The sequence below is a fragment of the Mesoplodon densirostris genome, chromosome 2 (assembly GCF_025265405.1).
Source record: "Mesoplodon densirostris isolate mMesDen1 chromosome 2, mMesDen1 primary haplotype, whole genome shotgun sequence".
In the NCBI taxonomy this organism is placed as follows: domain Eukaryota; kingdom Metazoa; phylum Chordata; class Mammalia; order Artiodactyla; family Ziphiidae; genus Mesoplodon; species Mesoplodon densirostris.
Window position 1 is genome coordinate 69,441,239 of NC_082662.1, and position 24,975 is coordinate 69,466,213.

General features: G+C 43.8%; 1 protein-coding gene across 1 annotated transcript in view; it reads left to right on the forward strand.

Moving 5' to 3' along the window:
* AK5 (adenylate kinase 5) overlaps positions 1-24,975 on the forward strand; it is a 253,833-nt gene that overhangs the window by 223,910 nt on the left and 4,948 nt on the right. The window contains exon 13 of the mRNA XM_060084682.1: positions 11,389-11,577. Coding sequence (XP_059940665.1) covers positions 11,389-11,577 — 189 coding nt within the window. The remainder of the gene's footprint in view (positions 1-11,388; positions 11,578-24,975) is intronic.

Consider the following 24,975-nt stretch of genomic DNA (forward strand, 5'->3'; position numbering starts at 1 on the left):
TCATGGTAAAGGTGATGAGTTAAGCCCAGAGAGGTTACATGGCTTCCCCACAGCCCCACAGCTAGTAAGTGCCAACTCACTGGTAAGTGACAACTACTGGTAGGACTAAGATTTGGGGGGCCCATCTCCATCCATCTCTAACACTGTAACGTTGATTAGGGGTAATGGTACTTGTGTGTCCCCTGGGAGTTAGTCTGACCTCCTTCTGAGTCTCTGTTTTAATTAATTTCCTTAGATGGTATCTAAATACTTAAAGGACAATTGCTCACCTTCCCTTGCATTTCCTATTTACAACCAGAGCCAGAGAAGAAATTCCCTGGCTCAGTTGCCAAGGGTGGGCCTTAACCCCCGGGTCTGACTTTCTGAATCTCAACTCAGGAGGCCTTATCAACAAGATGGGGGTGGGCAGAGAGAAATGGATTTATGTGGCAGCACCTGGGACTGTGGCAGTTCCAGGTGGTTCCTGATGAGCACTCGTACCAGAAATCTAAACAGCCTTCTCCCAAACAAACAAACCACTTTAAGAGATCAGACTTCTATATAATCAACCACTTTTTTACAAAATGGAATTGGGAGGATTGTTCTAGTTTTTTAAAAAATCATGGTAATATTTTATCATGTTCTGTATATTTACAGAACATAAAATTTACCATCTTAACCGATTTTAAGTGTACACTTCAGTCATGTTAATTGTATTCGTATTTTTGTGCAACCAATCTCCAGAACTCTTTTCAACTTGCAAAACTGAAACTCTACTTATTAAACTCCCCATTTCCCTGTCCCCTGCCCCCTGACAACCACTGTTCCACTTTCTGTCTTTATGAATTGACTACTCTACATACCTCACATAAGTGCAATCAGACAGATATGTCCTTTTGTCACTGGCTTATTTCATTTAGCATAATGTCCTCAAGGTTCATTCATGTTGTAGCATGTGTTAAAATTTCCTTCCTTGTTAAAGATGAATAATATTTTGTTTATCCATTCATTCATTGATGGCTACTTGGGTTACTTCAACTTTTTGCCTATTGTAAATAATGCTGCTATGAATGTACGTGTACAGATTGTTCTTCAAGACTCTGCTTTCAACTCTTTTGGGTATATACACAGAAGTGAAATTGCTAGATCATATGGTAATTCTATTTTTAATTTTTTGAGGAACAAATACATATGCATACATACTGCCAGCCATAGTAGCTGCACCATTTTACATTCCCACCAGCAGTGCATAATGGTTTCAGTTTCTCTACATCCTCGCCAACACATATTGTCTGTTTTTTTGATAGTAACCATCCTAATGGGTATGAAGTGGTATCTCATTGTGATTTGGGTTTGCATTTCCCTAATGATTAATGATGTTGAGCATATTTTCATGTGCTTTTTGGCCATTTGTATGTCTTCTTTGGAGAAACGTCTGTTCAAGTCTTTTGCCCATTTTTAAACCAGGTTATTTGGTTTTGTTGTTGAATTGTAGGAGTCTGGGGTATGTTCTGGATTTTAACCCCCTATCAGATATATGATTTGCTAATAATTTCTCCCATTACATAGGTTGCCTTTTTACTCTGTTGATTGTGTCCTTTGATGCACAGAAGTTTTTAATTTTTATATAATCCAATTTATCTATTTTTGCTTTTGTTTCCTGTGCTTTTGGTATCATGTCCAAGAAATTATTATCAAATCCAGTGTCATGAAGCTTTTACCCTGTTTTCTCTTAAGAATTTTGCAGTTTTCACTCTTACATTTAGGTCTTTAATCCATTTTGACTTAATTTTTGTATGTAGTGTAATGTAAGGGTCCAACTCTATTCTTTGCATGGAGATCACCAGTTGTCCCAACACCACTGATTGAAAAGACTGTTTTTTCCCCATTGAGTGGTCTTGGACCCTTGTCAAAAATCATTTGACCGTGTATCTGAGAGTTCATTTTTGGGTTCTATATTATATTCCATTGGTCTAAGTTACTGACTTTATGCCAGTACCACACTGTTTTGATTACTGTAGCTTTGTAATAGTTTTTAAATCAGGAAGTAAGAGCTCTCCAACTTTGTTCTTTTTCAAGGTTGCTTTGGCTATTCAGGGTCCCTTGAGATTCCACATGAACTTTAGGGTGGATATTTCTATTTATGCAACAACAACAACAAAATGTCATTGGAACTTTGATAGGGATTGCATTAAATCTGTAGATCACTTTTGTAGTATTGACATCTTAACAATATTAAGTATTCCACGGATTCTCGTACATTTTTGTTTATTCTGATCTTCTAGCCAGTGTCCATGCTGTAAATAAGTCTCCTGGGGATACTCTTGAACTGAGGAACAAGGGCATCTTTCCTGCACCACCTCTGAATTAGGGCCTCTGCAAGGCCAAGGGTGAGGGGAGATCCAGAGAAGGGGAAGGGGTGGTCGGGGGCCCTTGAGGGGCTCCCTGCTTATTGGAAATTGGCAGTTGTGTAAACATGCCATTAAAACACAAGAGGGCAAAACCTTAAAAAAAAGAAAAAACACATATACACAAGGGAGATGAGCGCTAACTGCTGCCAGTGAGCAATGTTGATTGAGGTTCAGGCTTCAAGGTGGCAGCACCCCACCAGATTATCTCACACTTGAACTTGCCCATGAACTTAAGGTCTGAGAGTCCTGGCAGGGTCTCTGGAAGTCAGAAAAGGTCACGAACTTGCTTGGAAGTGCTGGGGAAAATATCCTTTTCAATATCCTTTTTTTAAATTGCTCTCGGTGGTAGTAGAATATTCTTTGAAACCCCCAAGTGGCCAAGTGTAATAAATAAGGTGTAGGGAAAAGATAAGCATCTTTTTTGTCAACTACTGTGTGCAAACAACAACAAAATTATGATCTTTATTCTCCTTTGGGAACTTTTTAAACTGGGTCTGAAGGCAAATATCTGAACTTAGGCCTATGGGGTCCAAACTGTTTGGAGCAGTGACAGCACTGTTGCACTCATGTAGAGCCTCCCAAGGTGACATCTTTAAAGCGCATCACTTATGCTGTCTGGAGTCAAAAAAGCTGGATGTTCACCTTGGTCATAGATTACTGTGATCCTGGTCATGTCACTCAACTTCAGATTCCTCCTTTGTAAAACAGAGAGAATAATGTAGCTGCCAAATCCTATTTAGAGGGTTTTGTGAGGATCAAATGATGTAACACACATAAATGTGTTTCCTAAGCTATAAAATGTTATAAAATATTATCTACTTTAGGGTCACCCATTTTTCAATCACATTTCATTCAAGCCCATAAATTCCTGCTCTGTCATGCCTTTCTCCTTTGCTTATAACACAGGATGGGTGAGTTCAGGACTTTAGATGGCCAACCAGTCTATCCCTGGCCTTTGGGTAAATATGAATTCAAATCATCCATACGATCTTCCTAAAGTAAAGCAAAACTTCCTTCCCCACTGTGGGTCCCATTCAGACAGGTTTTAGAAAGTGTCAGATAAGAGGCTTAACTAGAACTTAGGAGTGAGAAGAGTCATTAACGTGATGACTGGATAGTTTCAACCAATGCTAAAATTCATGACGCACTTCCAAAAATATACAAGTGCCCCTTTCATTTATGAACCGGCGACCTTCAAGTGAGAAGTCTACGAAGACAGTCTTTTGCATTCTGCTGGAAGGAGTTTGCAAAGATCAAGCGTGATCCTGATTTGTCCCTGGGTACAGCAATTTAGAAGATTCTAATATCAATTTGGCTTGTATGCAGGAGAACACATCCAGCCCTCCAAAACAAGCACTGCTTTAAACCTGACCAGAACAACAAAGATGCTACAAACACGGAATGAGCCACTGTTGATTCATTTATGCCCTGAAGGGACCCAATCATTTGTACAGCCCCGTCCAAATTACAGGCAAGCATTTCATTTGAAATTTGGCAAAGACAAATAGAGATGTATGATTTTCCCCAGAGATTCAGAGTAATAAGCCTGGCTGAGAGCACAGTGAGTGTTTTTTGTGTATCTGTCAGGCCTGCGACTCTATTTGAAGCCCATTCAGGCCTATGGATGGTTTTCCAGCCCATAGACGCCTCACCAGCCCTTCTGTATCACAGAGACTGATGTGTCTGATGCTTGGGACCATCTGTGGCTGAAAAAAATCCAGTTCAGTTAGTTAGGCTGATGTTTTTGCATACTATAGCTGATTGCTCTGAAAGGCAGGTCCTTTGAGGATCTGCTTGGCTACCATACACGACACCATTAAGACCAAGTACAAACTCATGTCCATAGCTTAGGGGTAAGTCTGTATGTGCTTTCTCTATTACCACCCTATCTTCTGTTCCCAAGCCTGCTTTTCCCCCCATAGAATTAATGATCTGTGCCTTCAGTATCCAACATAGTATGCTAAGGAAGGGAAGGTTGTCACTGTGTGTGTGCGTGTGTGTGTGTGTGTGTGTGTGTGAGAGAGAGAGAGAGAGAGAGAGAGAGAGAGAGAGAGAGAGAAGGAATATGAAGGAGGAGCTGGGGTTTCTAACCACCATCCCCAGCTCCCACCCCATTTGCGAACCCCTGGTTATAGTCACTTCATGGCACAGGCCTGTATTTAGAGCCTGGGTTTATAAGTCCAAGACAAGTCATTTGACTCTACATAGTTCAATTTCCTCTTCTATAAAATATAGGTGGAAAATAGCTACCTCCAGCCATTAAAAAAAAAAAAAAGAAAGAAAAGAAATCTTGTCATTTGCAACACCATAGATGGATTTAGAGGATATTTTGCTAAGTGAAATGAGTCAGACAGAGAAAGACAAATATCTCATGATCTACTTATATGTGGAATCTAAAAAACCAAACAAACAAACAAAAACAAAAACAGACTCATAGATACAGAGAACAAACAGGTGGTTGCCAGAAGGGAGGGGGTGAAGAGTGGGCAAAATAAGTGGAGAGGATTGAGATGTACAAACCTCCAGTTGTATAATAAATAAGTCACGGATATAACATACAGCATAGGGAATATGGTCAGTAATATTGTAATAACTTTGTATGAGGACAGATGGTAACTAGACTCATCATGGTGATCATTTCATAATGTATGCGAGTGTTAAAGCATTATGTAGTACAGCTGAAAGGAACATAATATTGTGTGTCAACTATATTTCAGTTAAAAAAAGGAAAAATTGCTACCTCAGTGCTTGTTGGGAGGATTGGCTGAAATCCTTGAAATGTGCCTTATATATGTATAAGCCTGCATATGATGTTCAATACATTGTTACAGTTTTTTTTTCAAAATTATGTATATTTTTTCTGATTATAGAAGTAGGAATTATATAGATATGAAACAGTACAGGAAAATGTAAAGCAAAGACTAACTAACCACCCAGAGAACACTCTGATGTCTTGTCTTCCGGTCTTGGTTCTACCTATCTTCATTCAGTTAAAATCATACAGGATACATAACTATCTGAATAATAGCTGTTATTTTTTGAGCACTTAAAATGTGCCCGGCACTGAACTAGATGCTTTACCCATGTCATTGTATTAATCTTTACAGTCCTATTCAGGATTGTATTAATTGTATTAATCTTTACAATCCTATTCAGTAGGTATTATTATTCCCACCTTATAGATTATTCTTATCTCAAGGAGGTTGTGTGCTTAGCCTGACTCCCTGGTGTGAAATGGAAACGCTTTCCTGTGTTAACCCAACATTTCAGCAGCCAAGCTAAACACATGTTAACAGAAGTGAAATGCACGGGTTTGCTCTTGCCTTTTCCTCCCAGAAGCCTCTTAGCTGAAATTCGGCCCTTAGCCTGACTATGCAGATGAGTTTCCTGGATGTGTGGATAATGACAGTGTATCCCTCTGCCTGATTGCTCTGAACTGTCTCATAACACTGTTCATCTATAGAATCAGTAATTCTGTTTATAAGTGCATTCTAATCTTTGGAATGAACTCTTAGCAAAAAACAAACAAAAAAAAAGGTTATGAGTCTGGCCAAAGAACTTTCTAGTTGGTGTGTCCTAGTGGCTTGGAATTGTGGCAAGCCTTGGGACCACCTTGGGATTTTCCACTTGAGATTTTCCACTCTCTTTTTCCAACTTGCGGTTCATAGCAGAACTTTTTTTTTTTTTTTTTTTTTTTTTTTTTTTTTTTGCGGTATGCAGGACTCTCACTGTTGTGGCCTCTCCCGTTGCGGAGCACAGGCTCCGGACGCGCAGGCTCAGCGGCCATGGCTCACGGGCCCAGCCACTCTGCGGCATGTGGGATCTTCCCGGACCAGGGCACGAACCCAAGTCCCCTGCATCGGCAGGCGGACTCTCAACCACTGCGCCACCAGGGAAGCCCCAGTGCAGAACTTTTGAGCTATGTAATGGCAGCACCAGGGCAGATGTTAAGGCGGCGATGGGGTGGTATTATTATCAGGGTTGTGTGTTCAGCAATGCTGGAATGACCCCATCACCCCTCCTCTACTGAGGTTCCCCAAGGGGATAAAGCTCAGGAGTGAGAACAAATGGGAAATAGGCCTGTGGCTCTGTTGTTAGCCGGGCCTTACCTCCCAGTGCAGTGAGGCTGGTAGATGCGCTGGAGCGTACGACTTAGGCTAAAAGCACGGGTGGGGCCTCTGACTCTTTCTAAATTCAAATCTGACCAACAGGGGCTTTTACGAAGTGCAAAGGGATGAAAATGAATCTTGCCAGGCCCACATTAAATAACAGTAGCTCACATTTATGCAGTGCTTGAAATGGGCCATGTATTAACTCATTTAATCCTCGGCAGCCGTCCTATGAGGCAGAGACTCTTGTCATCCTCATTTAAAATGAGGCAACTGAGGCACCCAGAGAGAACAAGAAAGCTGGTACTCTGAACCTTCGAAAGTTCCTGAATGGCAGGACCCTGCACGCTGGTAATATGGCCTAACCCGTGTCCTGACTTAATCAGAAGAAAACTAAAGTGGGGTGCAGAGGAGAGCAGGGAAAACGCCTCCTCCTGCTCTACCTGCTGGAATTCTCGAGGCAAAGCCATCATCACAAGTCAGCTGACACCCTCATCCTGGTGGGCTGCTCTCATCTGGAGTGAGTGCGGATCCCAACTAGATCCCCAGAGGCAGCGAAAGCAAGTTTCCGCAAAAGAAAACTAAATGGCCTCTGACACCGTCCACTTCTTTTCCTACTACCCCACCCTCCTCTCCTGGCTCCACTTGGCCCACCAGGCATCTGGCCAGAGTCCCATTCTGAAGGCTCTGGCACCTTCCACTAAGGTGAAGTCACCAGGCTTTGAAGTTACATGCAGCTGGCTCAGGACTGTCCCTAACTAGTCCTCAGTGATTGGGGGCAAGTTAACCTCTGTGGGCCTCCATTTCCTCCCCACAGGGGTTAGGGCGATGGCACAGTGCGCCCGCTGCTGAAATGTTCTTACATATCTCAATGCCCTCCCAAGGGCACTTGTGCTCTAATAAGGGTCCCCTGAATACCCAAAGGCCATGAAGAGCCCAGCACTGCAGTGGCAGAATTCCAGGGAGCCAGCAGGGGAGTGCTGGGGACATGGAGTTGTCACCAAGTCTCTGTGACTCATCCAGACAAGGACAGGGTTCTCTGTTCTCCCCTCCACAGGATGTTAGAGCAGGGGTCCCCAGCCCCCAGGACGCAGACTGGTACGGGTCCTCAACCTCTTAGAAACCGGGCCACGGCAGGAGGTGAGTGGCGGGTGAGCGAGCGAAGCTTCATCTGCCGCTCCCCATTGCCCCCCATGGCTCCCCATCACCCCCCGTGGCTCTCCATCGCTGGTATTACCACCTGAACCACCCACCCCCTCCACCCCATGTGTCTGTGGAAAAATTGTCTTCCACGAAAGCATCCCTGGTGCCAAAAAAGTTGGGGAACGCTGTGTTAGAGGCTAACCATGGTCCAGGGAAAAAAGGCAGAGCTACTACAAGGGACTTTCTAAAGAAATATATCAAAGCGTTTTGAAAAATGATTGAATGGTATTTCACTCAAACATTTCAAAAACTTTTAGGTGTTAAAAGCATCAGTGGAAGAAATGAGCTCTGAAGCCATGAAAGGACATGGAAGAAACTTAAATGCATATTGCTAAGTGAAAGAAGCCAGCCTGAAAAGGCTACACACTGGATGAGTTCAACACTATGATATTCTGGGAAAGGCAATTCTACAGAAACAGTAAAAAAAAAAAAGATCAGTAGTTGCCAAGGTTAGAGAGGAGAGAGAGGGAGGAATGGATAGGAAGAGCACAGGAGATTTTCAGAGGGGTGAAAGTATTACATATTATGCTATAATGGTGGACCATGACATGATCCAACTGTCAACCCATAGAATGTACAACACAAAGGATGAACTTTAATGTCAACTATGGACTTCAGTTAATGCTTCAGTATTGTTTCATTAATTGTAACAAATGTACCACCCTAAAGACATCATAGGGGAAACCAGGGGAGGGGAATTATATGGTAATTTTCTGTACTATCTGCTCAATTTTCCCGTAAACCTAAAACTTAAAATCTATTAATTAAAAAAAAAAAGAATCAGTGGTACAGGCCACTTCCAAATGGAATGGCTGCTCGACAGTTTTTTATGTAGGAAGGGAGTGCTGACTCCAGGAGAAATAGGTTAGGTCAAACCCCAATCTTGGCACGAGAGCAGCTTCTCAAGGTATTATTTTGTGAAGAATCACCTGGGGATCTTCTTAAAATCCAGAGTCAGCAGGTCGAGGATGGTGCCTGAGCATCTGCATTTCTAACAAGCTCCCAAATGAAGCCTGTGCTCCTGGTTCACAGCCCACACTTTGAGAATCAAGGTGGAAGCTCCCTCTCTGTCCTGCACTTATTTCAGTTCATTTATTGCCATCTCCTGCTCAGACACACATTATCTCTGTTTGTACCTGAATGAGTCCCTGAAGTGTCGTCTGTGTCCTCACAACTGGCCTGAAAACCGCCACAGTAAGAAAAATCACCTAGTCTCCAAACACAACCCCGGCCGGAAACTGCTCCAGGAGCCAAACTCTGTAACTGAGCCCTAGGCTGCCTCCCAAGCTCGCCCTCTGCTGGTGGATAAGGGTCATTGTCTTCTAAACTTTCACCCAGCTTTCTTACTGCTCAAATGCTCTTTTTTTTTCTTCCAATGAATAAAGACAGAGAGTTAGATGACATGTTCCAGAGGTTTATTTCACTCTTCTAGATTTTGGAGAATTTTTCCACTCTGTTTCTTAAAGTACATCCTTCAGAGGGGGTAGATAAATCATTGAACAGCACTTACTGACAACTTAACGGCTCTGCGTGTTGTCTTAAAGTCCTCCCCTACCCTGACTTTGTTCCCATCCCTCCCAGGCGCTTTCCATAGTGGGGCGGTAAACTTTCGTTTACATTGCAAGATCAGAAGAGAGCAACAATTTCTTTTGATCCAGGGTTGAGATTGGTAGTGAAGGCAAGGTTGGTATCCTCCAGAGACAGACATCAGAAGCAAAAGAACACTTTAAGGGAAGGATGGGGAGATAGGGAGAGACACACTACCGATCATACACTATCACTCATTCATGAAAACATTTCTTTGTTACCTACTATATACAAGACTTGGGATCAGGAGCTGAGCATTCCTAACGCCTACACACAAAGAGATCATAGCCTAGTACGGGACATAACATAGTGACTGATACTTACCAAGTGTTTCCATATGCCAAGCAATCTACTTACATTACCTTATTTAATTGTATTTAACCCTCACAGCAATTCTGTGATCATCCTCATTGAACAAATGAGAAAGATGGGGGTGCAGAGAAGTTGAGTGACACCTTTAGTTAATGATGAAATCAGGTAACTTAAAGAAACAATTTGTTATTTTCTCTCATAGGGTTTTGGGTGTTGATGGGCTCAGCTGGCTGGTTCTCACTTGAGGTCCTTTATTCAGCTGCAGTCAGATAGTTGATAAGGCTGAGTAGACATGTCTGGAGCAGGGGCTGGGATGTCTACAACAGCCAAGGTCTGGTCAGGCATCTCTGTCCACATGGCCTCTCTGTATGGCTAGCTTGGGCTCTTCCCAGCCTAGCAGTCAGAGTCATTGGACATCTTAGATGGCAGTTGACCAGGCAGGAACTGCAAAACTTCTTATGATCTTGCTTCTAAAAGCATGTGGCTTTACAATAGCCAGGACATGGAAGCAACCTAAGTATCCATAGACAGATGAATGGATAAAGAAGATGTGGCACATATATACAATGGAATATTACTCAGCCATAAAAAGAAACGAAATTGAGTTATTTGTAGTGAGGTGGATGGACCTAGAGACTGTCATACAGAGTGAAGTAAGTCAGAAAGAGAAAAACAAATACCATATGCTAACACATATATTTGGAATCTAAAAAAAAAAAAAAAAAAATGGTCGTGAAGAACCTAGGGGCAAGATGGGAATAAAGATGCAGACCTACTAGAGAATGGACTCGAGGACACGGGGAGGGGGAAGTGTAAGCTGGGACAAAGTGAGAGAGTGGCATGGACTTATATATACTACCAAATATAAAATAGATAGCTAGTGGGAAGCAGCCACATAGCACAGGGAGATCAGCTTGGTGCTTTGTGACCACCTAGCGGGTGGGATAGGGAGGGTGGGAGGGAGACACAAGAGGGAGGGGATATGGGGATATATGTATATGTATAGCTGATTCACTCGTTATACAGCAGAAACTAACACACCATTGTAAAGCAATTATACTCCAATAAAGGTGTTAAAAATAAATAAATAAATAAATAAAAGTTTAAAAATAAAAGCATGTGGCATCATTTCCACCATGTTCTGTTGGTCAGTTACAGTTCAGCTCAGATTCAAGGAGGTAGAGGAATGGGCTCTATGTCTCAATGGGGGGAAGAGCTTAAAGTACATGGAGGTAATGAATCAATGAAGACCATCTTGGAGACAAGTCACCACACCAGGATTTGACCCTCAGCAGCCTGACTCGAACCTTTGTGTGCTCAACCATTATGCTCTACTGAGCACCACGTAGTACAGCCACAGCCACATTGTGCTCCTGGTGGCTCATGTAAGATACAGTGGTGGACAAAGAAGGTGATTAGCTTGTCTCAGTAGGTCAGGCAGGGCTCCCAGCAGGAAACACCACACACACACACACACACACACACACACACACACCTCCCCTCCCCTTAGTGTGGAGGACAGATTGTGACTGCATTGGGTAGCATTCTATACAATCCCTGCATTACAGGAGGTGACCTAAAAGCTGAGGCCAAGAGACAGCTCTGAGGCAGCCTGTGGAGAGCTGCTGACGTGGAAATAAGGAGCCGTGATATCCTGTCCCAACTCTGCCACAATGTAGGTCTGGGACCCTGAGAGGAAGCAGAAGTAAAAACTAGGGATCCCAGGTCTTTCCAGAACCTCGCTGAGTGGAATTTCTGAGCATGTTGTGCCCCCTCCCCATGCCCAGATTGGAGACCCTCGCTTGGTGATCTGTATGGACTGCTCGGCAGACACCATGACCAACCGCCTTCTCCAGAGGAGTGGGGGCAGCCCGCGCGAGGACGACAGAACCGCTATCACCAAGCGCCTTGAGACCTACTACCGGGCCTCCATCCCCATGGTCGCCTACTATGAGACGAAAACACAGCTACGTAAGGTGAGTCACCTCACAGCCCCCCAAAATGAACCAGCCACCCATTTTTTTTTCAAAAAAGAGAAAAAATAGGAAATTTCGGTTAAGGGATCTTGGAATTAGAACTGCATATAGCTGCACAATTTGGGCCAAAATATGAGTCCCTTACTCTCTTCACTTTTTTTTTTTTTTTTTTTTTTTTTGTGGTACGCGGCCCTCTCACTGTTGTGGCCTCTCCCGTTGTGGAGCACAGGCTCCGGACGTGCAGGCTCAGTGGCCATGGCTCACGGGCCTAGCCGCTCCGCGGCATGTGGGATCTTCCCAGACCGGGGCACGAACCTGTGTCCCCTGCATTGTCAGGCGGACTCTCAACCACTGCGCCACCAGGGAAGCCCTCTCTTCACTTTTGTATGTCATATGGACCATGAAAAGCTGACCATACAATGTTTATAGATGCCATTATGGTTGCTGGAAACCGGTCCTATTTCCAAGAAAGAGGGAGAGAAGGAAGGAGGAAGGGAGGGGGGAGGGAGGGAGGGGGAGGGAGGGGGAGGGGAGGGGGAGGGGAGGGGGAGGGGAGAGGGAGGGGAGAGGGAGGGAGGGAGGAGGGAGGAAGGGAGGGAGGATGGGGGGAGGAAGGGAGGGAGGAAGGGAGGAAGGGAGGGAGGCATGGGTGAGGCATAAGTTCTGCCTCCCAGACCTCAGCTGCATAGGAGGATCCAGAAGGTCTCGTCTAGATCTAAAATTCAACAACTTTGCATTTCTAGATTTTTGCCTAGTTCATAATTGGCCCTTGGCTGCCTCAGTTTCTTTTTTTTTTTTTTTTTTTTTTTTTTGCGGTATGTGGGCCTCTCACTGTTGTGGCCTCTCCCGTTGTGGAGCACAGGCTCCGGACGCGCAGGCTCAATGGCCATGGCTCATGGGCCAAGCCGCTCCGTGGCATGTGGGATCCTCCCAGACCGGGGCACGAACCCGTGTCCCCTGCATCGGCAGGCAGACTCTCAACCACTGTGCCACCAGGGAAGCCCCTGCCTCAGTTTCTTGCAATGACTAGTGTTATTGGGCAAAGCAGCATATGGGGCCAGGAGAGCAGATGAGATGAAACAGTGAGGAAATGGGTGGTGTCAACTCAGTCATCACGAGAGCTAATCCATGCTGAGTCCCTGTCAAGTTCACGAATTTGGGAAAACTACCCAATCCCCATTCATTCACTCATTTAATAACTATGTATCAAGCACCTCCTATGGACCATCCACTGCCCTGGTGGTTTGGATGCAGGTGATAAGATGCGGTTCTTGCCTGCTAGAGCCTTGGGTTTAGTAGGGGAGAGAGACACATCTGGGATCACCATATAGGGTCAAAGCGAGCACAGAGTGAGTTCCAAGGGCCCTTTAACCTGGTCTGAGGGGAGACAGAAGGCACTGAAGAAGGTCACCAGAGGAGAACTAAGCTGAGCCCGAGGTGCGGGTGCCGTACGGGGAGCAGAGCTCCTCACACAGAAGGAGCTTGGCTGTGACCTATAGTGGCCAGGAAATGAGGGACAAGGGGTGGAGGTGGAGAGGCAAGCAAGGACCAGATCAAGATGAACCTATCATAGGAGCCCATAATTATCCTGAGGATGATGACGGGAACTACCAAAGGGGACAGACATAGTCAGGGTTTCCATTTAGAAAGCTCCCTCCATCAGCCTTTTGGAGAATGGGTCCCAAGCAGGTCAGGCCAAGAGACCACTGGGAGGCTGGGGCGTATCCAGGAACCAAAACCCTGAGGACCCAACGCAGAGGAGAGAGAGTGAACGGCTACTATCTGCTTTTCCCAGGAGGTTACAAGGAGACATCAGTCAATCAATAACAAACTTGTCTCGGAGACAGCTACATGATCCATTCCTTGGGGGAAACCACTGATAATGAATTCTTATCTTCTGAGCCTGTAAATGGTCCATTTTCCAGACTCCTATGAACTTAGCCCTGTGTCGAATCTGAAAGGTGCTCCATGATTTAACTCAGAGATGTCATGTATGTGACATGAGAGCTATCATCCCCGCCTTCTGCACCCACAGCAGACACTGCTACGGCATCGTGGCGCTTTCCTCAAGACCCAGACGTGGCCTCGTGAGGTTGATAGCACAGCGGGCCAGGCATCTCCTTCCGATTGCTAGGACTTGATGAGCAAGACGAATCCTATTTGCTGTACATCATGTAACCTCCAGTGGCTACATAAAAACAAAGACCTAGATCATTAGAAACAAGCAAACAAAAAGTGCACTATGTAAGAGCAGGGTTGTAAGAATTCAGGTGGCAGAGGCCTTTCCAGGATTGGTGATTTCCACCCTTCGTGCCGCCTAGAACACACATGGAAATGACCTTCCACTTTCAAGATTTGCAGAGGTGAGAAAAGTCCCTAAGAAATTCAGAGTCAGAAAAGCCCTTTTACCTCTCTCCTGTATTATTCCAACCTAAATTCTACACACTCACAAGTGATTGGCACGTGCATGCGGGGCTAAGCGAGTTCTCAGATAAAGCTGATTTCTGGAATCCTCCTTAGAAATTTAATATCTAAGTTAACGGGAAAGGGAGTTTCCAGTCCCACGCGGCTCATCTCTGCAGGTCCCCGCCCCGGATTTTGGAGATGCTGGCTGTTGGGTCTGTGGTGAGGTAACATGTATGATCCACTTGGCAAATATTTAAAACCACTCCAGCCCTGACTCCAGAACAGCGTGGGCTCCAGCCCTCAGGACTCCCAGAGGGCCTCTCTGAAGAAGCTGCTTTGTCCCTGCCTCTGCCCCGGGACTGTCCTCACCCATGCAGCTGCAGAGGTGAACAGCCTTCCTCCCCCACCTGGAGTAGAGACAGCACAGGGCGGCCTAGTGCTAGCCCAGGGGCCCAGGGAGGTGACAATGTTTTGCAGGTGCCCCATGGGGCTGGCCAGCAGCTCGGGCCACAGAGGGGGACTGGAGGAGAAGCGAGAGAGCAACCCGGCTTGGTTTCCATTGGAGGTGAAAGTCTCTGTCCCTTTGCGTTCTCTGGCCTTCTGGGCTCTTTCCTGGTCTCCGAGCATCAGCTTAATTGCCTCCTGATTTGAAGTGACGGCCTGTGTCTTGTTCCCGCAATGCTCTTTGGATTCTTAGTACCCATTCCCTGTCTCGTTGGTTATTGAGCCCAAGGCGGGGCTGCTCACTCTCCAGGTGGGCTCCTGGATCATTTAAGGAGTTTTCTTAAACTAGATGGGGGTGGTGAATGCACTTCAAGATGCAAGTGAGATGAATCAGTAGCTCAGTGAGATTTCTTTAGGAATTAGAGCTGCCCAGTGGTCCAGCCCAGAAACAGAGGACCCTCCAAAAGCACTTCCCTCAGACCTCAGTGTTGCCCAGTTATGTTTACGGTCGATCCATCCCCTGACACCTTTACTGCCTAATGATAATCAGCCCTTTTGGCCACCAACTAGCTGGAAAAGTGCAATGAAATTTCAAACAAAAGTAATAAAAAAGCAAAGCAGAACTTTTTTTTTTCTTGGTCTATCAGTTTTTTTGTTTTGTTTTGTTTTTGCAACTTTATTGGAGTATAATTGCTTCACAATGGTGTATTAGTTTCTGCTTTATAACAGTGAATCAGTTATACATATACATCTGTTCCCATATCCCTTCCGTCTTGTGTCTCCCTCCCTCCCACCCTCCCTTTCCCACCCCTCCAGTCGGTCACAAAGCACTGAGCTGATCTCCCTGTGCTATGCGGCTGCTTCCCATTAGCTATCTACCTTACGTTTGGTAGTGTATATATGTCCATGCCACTCTCTTGCTTTGTCACAACTTACCCTTCCCCCTCCCCATATCCTCAAGTCCATTCTCTAGTAGGTCTGTGTCTTTATTCCCAAAGCAGAGCTTATATAGCCACTGCCTTATTCTTTGTCTTTGTTATGCCATCATCATACAATAAAGTTAGAGCTTCTTGTAACATAAACCAAGGGATAGAAGCATATGTGATCCAAATGGATCCCCTGACCTTCCGTTTTCCTCTCTCACAACACCAGCTTTGCGCTGCATCTAAGAAAGAATTAGAACTTTCTTCCATGTCACTCCATTCCTCCTTGCACTCAGGGCAGACATCATTAGTCAGCTGTGGTACTACCTTCCTACCCAGTCTGGACGCTGCCTCAGAAACTTTCTCAACACAGCAATACAGGTAGTCACACACAACTCACTAGAGTTGACCTGTAAGAGAAAGCTTTTTTCACCTTGAGGGAGAGAATTTATTATTGAAGAAATAATTGAAATGTAGCATTTTGAAGTGAACAGCACAGTAATTGTCCAGAGGTTGCCTGGTAGAGAGAATACTGGCCTGGGTATAAGAAAACCCAAGCCACAGTGGTGTGAATGAGCTTCGGGAACTTGGTGAGTCATTTCACAGCTAAACCTCTCAGCAGAATAAAATGGATGGACAGGATGGGATCTCCTGGAATACCCTAGGTCTCTCACTCCATGCTTCTCAGGGAAAAAAAACAAAAAACAAAAAACATATATTTGTAATCATAAAAGTAACACATACTTGTTTTAGAAAATATAGAAAACTAGGTAGTCCCATCACTCAGAGGCAAACATTCTGGATTATTTCCTTCAAATATTTTGGCTATGAATTTTAAAAGCATGATGGTGACCACAGGTATATTTATGAGGTTGTAGGTAAGAGGCACCAACCCTAGCTGGCCTGACCTGAAACACAGAGCTTACTTGTAAGGTTATGTGAACTGAGGCTGAAACGCAGCAGGTCCAGGAAGCCCGTGGGACCAGGCTTCCTTAGGCTCTTCACACCTGTCTTTCCCTCCTTCTCTCTCTCATCTTGATTTTTCTCTTTCTCTGACCCAGAAGCTAGAATATGGCAAACGTGCAGCTTCCATGTTCATGTTACCACAACAGCTCCAAATTCCAGAGAGAAATATTCTGATTGGCCTTGTTTTGCTCCAGTCCCTGGTCCTATCAGCTATGGCCAGGCAGGTGGGGTCACGTGGGGCTTTTTTCACTTGTTGTGGCTGTTTTATTGAGTGCATAGCACGTGTGGAGACACAGCAATAAACAAGACAAAGTCCCTCACTGAAAAGAGAAGAGCAGTAGACAAGAAAATAAAATAATTGCTAATAGGATTAGATCTATGAATAAGACAAAACAGAGTGACTTGTTAGGGGTGGGGACTTTAGACAGGTGTTTGGAAAGTCTCTAAGGAGGTAGCATTTGAATGAAGACCTGACTAATAAAAACATGGTTGCATGGTTGCCTGGGACTCTTCCCTAAAAACTGAGGGGAGAACAAGGAATTTCCAGAAAAGAAGATCTTGTGAACTGGGAGAAATTCCAGAAATAGCTTCCTCAAGTGGCATGTACAGAAGTGTATAAATTGATATTTAAAACCTCTCCTTTTGCTAAGGATAAAAGTAACAACTACTTTTAAAAAAGAAACTAGAAAATTTAAGAGCATAGAGATAAAAATTATCCAGAATTCTTCGACCAAAATATAATCATTAATGAACATTTTGGTATATTTTCTTACATTTGTGCTTCTTCATTTTTTAAAATAAATTTATTTATTTTATTTATTTATTTTTGGCTGCTTTGTTTCTTCGTTGCTGTGCAAGCTGTGCGTGGCTTTCCTTAGTTGCGGTGAGCAGGGGCTACTCTTCGTTGCAGTGCGCAGGCTGCTCATGGCAGTGGCTTCTCTTGTTGCAGAGCATGGGCTCTAGGTGTGTGGGCTTCAGTAGTTGTGGCACACGGACTCATAGTTGTGGTTCATGGGCTCTAGAGCATAGGCTCAGTAGTTGTGGTGCACAGGCTTAGTTGCTCCACGGCATGTGGGATCTTCCTGAACCAGGGCTCGAATCCGTGTCCCTTGCATTGGCAGGTGGATTCTTAACCACTGCGCCACCAGGGAGGCCCTCTTGATTTTTTAATGTACTTTTTGCTCATGGCATCATAAGCCCAGAAATACCCCCAGGCCATAGAGGAAGTGGTCCTGGTAACAGATGATATCCATCCCTGGGTTATTTATTAGTCTTAATCAATTTAACACATAAAAAGAGAGGCCGGGCCTCCCTGGTGGCGCAAGTGGTTGAGAGTCCGCCTGCCGATGCAGGGGATACGGGTTCGTGCCCCGGTCTGGGAGGATCCCATATGCCGCGGAGCGGCTGGGCCCGTGAGCCATGGCCGCTGAGCCTGTGCGTCCGGAGCCTGCGCGTCCGGAGCCTGTGCTCCGCAACGGGGGAGGCCACAACAGTGAGAGGCCCGCATACCGCAAAAAAAAAAAAAAAAAAAAAGAGAGGCCAATGACTCATTAAACATGCATTCAACAGATGCAGAAAATCCAGTTCCTTGGCAACTTGGCTATTGTAAAGGAGAAAATAACTTATTCGTTCAACAGTTCTTCTGCTGCAGTGTCCCAACTTCATAAATAGCTTAGCCATTTTTAGTAAGTCCCAAAATACAGCTGTACCCATTTATTGTTCTGGGTAGTCATCCAACCTGGCAGGAGACTTCCTGTGAACTGAGGGATAAAGAATGAGAAATGTAGTTGCTGCAACTTCCATGAAAGGAGTGGAAGCAGAAGGCAGCATCGAATCAAATTTTACCCCTTGGATGCAAAATCCACTTGATAGCCCTTAGCCAAGTGCATTCCTAAGATAGGAGTCTAGCACAAGGCAAGGAAAAACTCAGATTACTTTTATACCTTGAATTCTCTGTACTCAAATTCTTCTTTCAATTGGCTAAAATAACTCTTGACCTAATTTTTAGTTCAATCTCTCTACGAATACCTGAGAATGTCACTATGGTGGTTTGTTACACAAATAACCGTTTCACTGTATATAAAATTTAGGTCACAATATTTCTCTATGGCAAGTCAGTAAACATTGCCCCATTGTTTTGAAGCATTTAGTGTGCTGGAAGAAAGGCAAAAACAAATCTGGAAGTAAACTTTTTTCAACTAGTATCTTTAAAGAAAAAATTTTAATGTTTTTCCGTGTAATTTAAAACTGGAGTACAGATATAGATCTGCTTTTCAGTGATTTTCAATGGCATGACAGTTTTTTTTTAACTCAAGAACGTTTGCTGTATTTTTTATGTACCACTGTTCCTTGTTTTTCTCAAGAACACATAACTCTCTTCCTTCTACCCCAGTGCCATCCAATGGAAATTAAATGTGAGCCATATGTGTAATTTTAAATTTTCTAGTAGCCACAATATAACATTAGTTTCAGGTGTACAAGATAGTAATTTGAAATTCAAATACATTACAAAATGGTCACCATAATGAATCTAGTAACCATCTGTTCCCTTACCAAGTTACTACAGTATTGTTGACCATATTCCTTAGGCTGTATATCACATCTCCATGACTTATCTATTTTATAACTGGAAGTGTGTACCTCTTAATCTCCTTCACCAATTTGGGCCAACCTCCCGAACCTCCCTTCCCCTCCCTTCTGACAACCACCCATTTTCTCTCTGTGTCTATGAGTCTGTTTTTGTTTTTTTTTTTTTTTTTTTTTAAAGAAGATGTTGGGGGTAGGAGTTTATTAATTAATTAATTTATTTTTGTTGTGTTGGGTCTTCGTTTCTGTGCGAGGGCTTTCTCTAGGTGTGGCAAGCGGGGGCCACTCTTCATCGTGGTGCGCGGGCCTCTCACTCGCGGCCTCTCCTGTTGCGGAGCACAGGCTCCAGACACGCAGGCTCAGTAGTTGTGGCTCACGGGCTTAGTTGCTCCGCGGCATGTGGGATCCTCCCAGACCAGGGCTCGAACCCGCATCCCCTGCATTAGCAGGCAGACTCCCAACAACTGCGCCACCAGGGAAGCCCCTATGAGTCTGTTTTTATTTTGTTTTGTTTGTTTGTTTTGTTTCTTAGATTCCACATATAAATGAGATCATGCGGTATTTGTCTTTCTCTGTCTTGACTTATTTCACTTAGCATAATATCCTCTAGATCCATATATGTTGTCACAGATGGCAAGAGTTCATTCTTTTTATGGCTGAGTAGTATTCCATTGTTTATGCACCACATCTTCTTTATCCATTCATCTACTGGTGGACATTAAGGTTGCTTCCATATCTTGGCTATCGTGAATAATGATGCATATATGTTTTCAAATTAGTGTTTTTGTTTTCTTCGGGTAAATACCCAGAAGTGGAATTATTGGATCACGAGGTAGTTCTGTTTTTAATTTTTTGAGGAACATCCATATTGTTTTCCACAGTGTGTGCAGTGATTTACATTCCCACCAACAGTGCACAAGGGTTCCCTTTTCTCCACACCGTCGTCAACACTTGTTATTTGTGGTCTTTTTGATGATAGCCATTCTGACAGGTGTGAGGCGATATCTCACTGTGATTTTGATTTACATTTCCCTGATGATCAGTGACATTGAGCATCTTTTCATGTGTCTGTTGGCCAACTGTATGTCTTTTTTGGAAAAATGTCTATTCAGAGCCTAAGTAGAGGGTTTTTTTAACCCATTAATTTTCACTTCCCTTTCTCTCCTTGTTGCCCTGAGAAGAGTTCTTCAACATGTAGAAAAACTTTGGGATTCCCTGGATGCCTGGCCTCTTTGATCAATGCCCCACCTCAGCTGAGTTTACTTCTCAGTTCTGAGTCTGAAGCTTTCCTTAATTCAATCTGGACCTGCCCTGGTTGAGTGCTACTAGCAACCTGGATTTGGAGAAAACTCTCCCTCCTGCCCGCTGGCCCAGGAGAAAGGAAGGTACATGAAGGAGAGAGTGATCTAGAGGAGTCCTGAGGTTCTATCCTCCCGCTTGATAAATGAGGCATAAATCTTCCATCTGTCTCTGAGAGACTTAAGAAACCCATTCCTTATGAGTCTGTTTGAAATACTCTTCTCTCCACCCCGCTCCATTCCTGATTGTCAGGGCTTCACTAGATTCCCGCAAAGAGCTTTTGGGTTGATACAGTATTCTTTGCACCCCTGTGGTCCTGTTGAACTGAGCTGTGCTCACTGCAGCCTTGTCTCCTCCCAGGACAGCAGGCAGAAGAGAACGCCAGACTTTTGTTCTCTTCTGTACACATTCCTGATTGTCTTCCTCTGTGGTTGCTCTCATCATACGGCGGGTTTAGGTTTTGCTTTTATCCAGCTCAGGGCAGTCCTTTCACTGGGGTCCACCCTAACTCAGAACCTCTGCGGTAGTCACTGCCACGGATTCCACCAGCAGAGAACTGGTGCTGTTCCATCTAAGGTCCTTCATATAGTACGAAGACATTTATGGGGCATCTCCAACGTCCAAATGCTGGGTGGTTAGTGCTGGGTATTCAGAGAGGAAAAGAGACAGATGAAACTCTGCACCCACAGCAAGGTTGTAAATATATCAATAGTAATAGGATTTACAGAATGCTCCAGGTCCTTGGGAGCAAAAAAGCTTGGGTCTGGAAAGGTAGGTAACAGCTTCAGAAAGAAGCAGACATTTGAGCTGGGTCCTAAAGGATGAGCAGAAGTTCGAGCCAGATGGAAGGGAGCAGACCAAGGCTCTGACATGAGAAGGAGACCAGTAGTGCTAGCACAGGACGTAGTGTGCACAGATGGATTAAAGTCGGGGGAAGACTTGACTAAAAAGCAAAGTAGAGGCTTCATTCCTCCTTCATACAATAAATATTCTAGATTAGCATTGTCCAACAGGGATATAATCTGGGCCAAATAGGTAATTTACAATTTCCTAGCAGTCGCATTAACCAAAAAAATGTAAAAAGAAACAAGTGAGATTAATTTTTAACCTAATATAGCCTAAATGTTATCATTTTAACATGTAATCAATATAAAAAATCATTAATGTGATGGTTTTATATTCTTTTTTCAATCTATGTCTTCAAAATCTGGTATTTAAGCATATCTCAATTCAGACTCTAAATTTTCATCAGAAATACTACAATGGTATTTGTATGTCATAAAATTTCCAGTTGAAAAGGTAGATTTCACATACCCAACTTGTTCAAATATATTTTTTAATGTTCCAATAATTGAGTCAAATATTAGCTTTAAAAGTTAGATTCACTTTAATTATAGAATATCAAAAACTTAATTCCTCATTTATACTAGCCACATTTCAAGTGTTCAGTAGCCACCTGTGGCTAGTGTTTACTGTATCCTGGATAGTTCTAGCCTCTTCTAGAAAGTTTGAACTAAGTACTGCAAGTAATGAAGGGAACCACTAATTTCAAGCAGGGACATGGCTGATCAGATCTGTTTTAGAAAAGTCACTTTAAGAAAGGACAGTTTTTTGTTTTTTTTGTTTTTTCATGTCTGTGAGAAGATCTGTTAGTCAAATTTAAACTACAGACAGAATTGAGAGGAAGAGAAAGAAGGAAAGGGAGCAGCAGGTAACACTTTAAATGGACAAACTGCTGGTACTTTGGGAAGTCCTGTGTATAGAACCATCATTAATGTGCAGATTATGAATCATCCTTGTATTTTTGCTAAAGCTTGTCCTTAAAGCTCTCTAAAGTAAAGGTGTACGTAGTCCTCCTTCTTTCTAAGGCCTTGAGAGTGAGGAGGAATGTGTGGCCTGACCAGATCTCTGAAATGGACAACTCCCCAGGGGCAGCCTTTTCCATGACCCCGACTTTGGAAAAGCACATCTAATGATTGTCCAGAGACGTGCACAAGTGCTGCATGTGAAGGGCTTGGCCGTGGCTGGGCACCACGCTCTCCTCTGGCTGTGAGGGATCCCTGTGATGTAAGGCTCTGTCTGGTTGAACAGAGGACAGGGTTAGAAGAGGAAAAAGGTGGCCAACACCCACACAATCATCATAAAACACTCAATAGCAGCTTGGTTTTTTCCCAGGAGCCCCACGGCGCCAGTGAAACTCAAGCAATGTTTTGACAGTGTGGGAAAATTCAGGAAAAACACCCCATCTGGGCAGTGTTTGAACCAGCCAACTGTTTTTTCTTTTTTAACATCCTTATTAGAGTATAATCGCTTCACAATGGTGTGTTAGTTTCTGCTTTATAACAAAGTGAATCAGCTATACATATACATATGTTCCCATAGCTCTTCCCTCTTGCGTCTCCCTCCCACCCTCCCTGTCCCACCCTTCTAGGTGGTCACAAAGTACCGAGCTGATCTCCCTGTGCTATGCAGCTGCTTCCCACTAGCTATTTTATATTTGGTAAAGTATATATGTCCATGCCACTCTCTCACTTCGTCCCAGCTTACACTTCCCCCTCCCCGTGTCCTCAAGTCCATTCTCTATGTCTGCGTCTTTATTCCTGTCCTGCCCCTAGGTTCTTCGGAACCTTTTTTTCTTTTTTTAGATTCCATATATATGTGTTAGCATACAGTATTTGTTTTTCTCTTTCTGACTTACTTCACTTTGTATGACAGTCTCTATGTCCATCCATCTCACTACAAATAACTCAATTTCATTTCTTTTTATGGCTAAGAAATATTCCATTGTATATATGTGCCACATCTTCTTTATCCATTCATCTGAATATGGATACTTAGGTTGCTTCCATGTCCTGGCTATTGTAAATAGAGCTGCAATGAACATTGTGGTACATGACTTTTTTTTTTTTTTTTTTTGTGGTACGCGGGCCTCTCAATGTTGTGGCCTCTCCCGTTGCGGAGCACAGGCTCCGGACGCGCAGGCTCAGCGGCCATGGCTCACGGGCCCAGCCGCTCCGCGGCATGTGGGATCCTCCCGGACCAGGGCACGAACCCGTGTCCCCTGCATTGGCAGGCGAACTCTCAACCACTGTGCCACCAGGGAAGCCCTACATGACTCTTTTTGAATTATGGTTTTCTCAGGGTATATGCCCCAGCCAACTGTTTTACGGTTCATAAATTCATAGAACTAAGGAGTAGACAAAACGTGCAATTCCCAAGGTGGTGTAACTACTTTCCTAATTTGCAATCTGTTCTGCTGATGGCTGGGCAGAAATACTATCTCTGACTGCTCTACTTTTCCTTCCAGAAATCAGGTGAAACCTCAGAAATTTAATCATATTTCCTGTTCACTTGCCTTTAGTTTTTTTATTTAAAAAAATCTTTTGTATATTGATCAGGGTATCACTTACTGCAGGATTTTATAAGTCTCAGACCAAAAGTGATAAATTCTTCAAGTCAGAAGCAAATCCACTCACCTGGTTTTCAATTAAATTAAATATATTAAAACCTCATATATTCTGACTCTGCTGATTCAGAATTGGAGATCCTTTGGGAAAAGATCACGAAGCTTACTTTTACTCTCCATGGGAAAAGAGGGTTGCTGTAAATTAATATTATCACATTGATTACGGGGTGAAAACTTACCGTATGTGGGAGGACATCTTATTTTCGAGTTTGCACAATTGCTGAGGAAGTTCTCTTCACACTGTACAATTAGTATGCTAATTACACAGGATTCTTATCTGTTCATCAAGGACTAAACACTAGCACCTTGTGAGCTCATTTAAATTTGCTAAAGTTGTAAGCACCGAGAATAGTTCCTATAGCTTAGAAAGCACTTAGGAAGTTGGTTCTTTTCCATTTCCTATGAGTTCCACAGTTATATATGAAAATATAAAAGCCACTTGTTGTTCTCTTAAAATACTCCCCATGTGGGAATTAGATGAGATTCAGGAAATGATCAGGTCATCTCTGAAGAACTGAAGGAGAAATCTGGAGAGTAGACAGAGGGCTTTGATCCCACTCAGTTCAGTTGGGCTCTCTTTTGCTCCATAAAAATCCAGTCTATACCTCCCCCACCACACACACACAGCTTCTATAAGAAAAAAGATGTTATCTCATTGCCTCTCAATTTTTGTTCTCAGAATTCTGCTTCTTGGGCCTAATGAGGGTATCAGATTAACTTCATATATTTCCCACTCACCCAAGTCAAAGGCTGCTTTTTCCATCTAGAGAAGTTTGATTATTTGATTCTGTCTTGAAACCTCCTCACGTCTGTGGGCTCCACAGAGGCACACACCACAGCACGTGACTCTGGATGACAATGAGCAGCTTTCTTTTATTTAATTAAATAAATAAAGGCCTGGATTTAAGCCACAAAGCAAAATGAAGAGGGAGGTTTTGGATGGAAATAGAAGCGGGAGATGGCCCAGCTAAAGCTCCGGGCATGACTCACTCCTTCAGCCCAGCTTGCAGCTTCCCCCAAACATCAGCCTTGGCCTGATTGACAAGATTGACAAGATCCCGCTGCAAAGCCTTCTGCCTCCCAGTCTCAGACGTCAGAAAGTATCAGATGCTTGTGCTCATTAGCCCTTGTTCCTGAAACCAAGTTGCCCAGCTTTTACAAGAGAGAATCCATATCTTTCTATAAAGTCCAGATAGTGGGTCAGAAAATGGGCTCCAAGAGTGTGTTTCTACTCCTACAATAGCCTGTTTCTGTGAGGAAAGGGAGGAAGGAATGGGAAAATGAGGGTACTTTTTAAAATTGAAATAT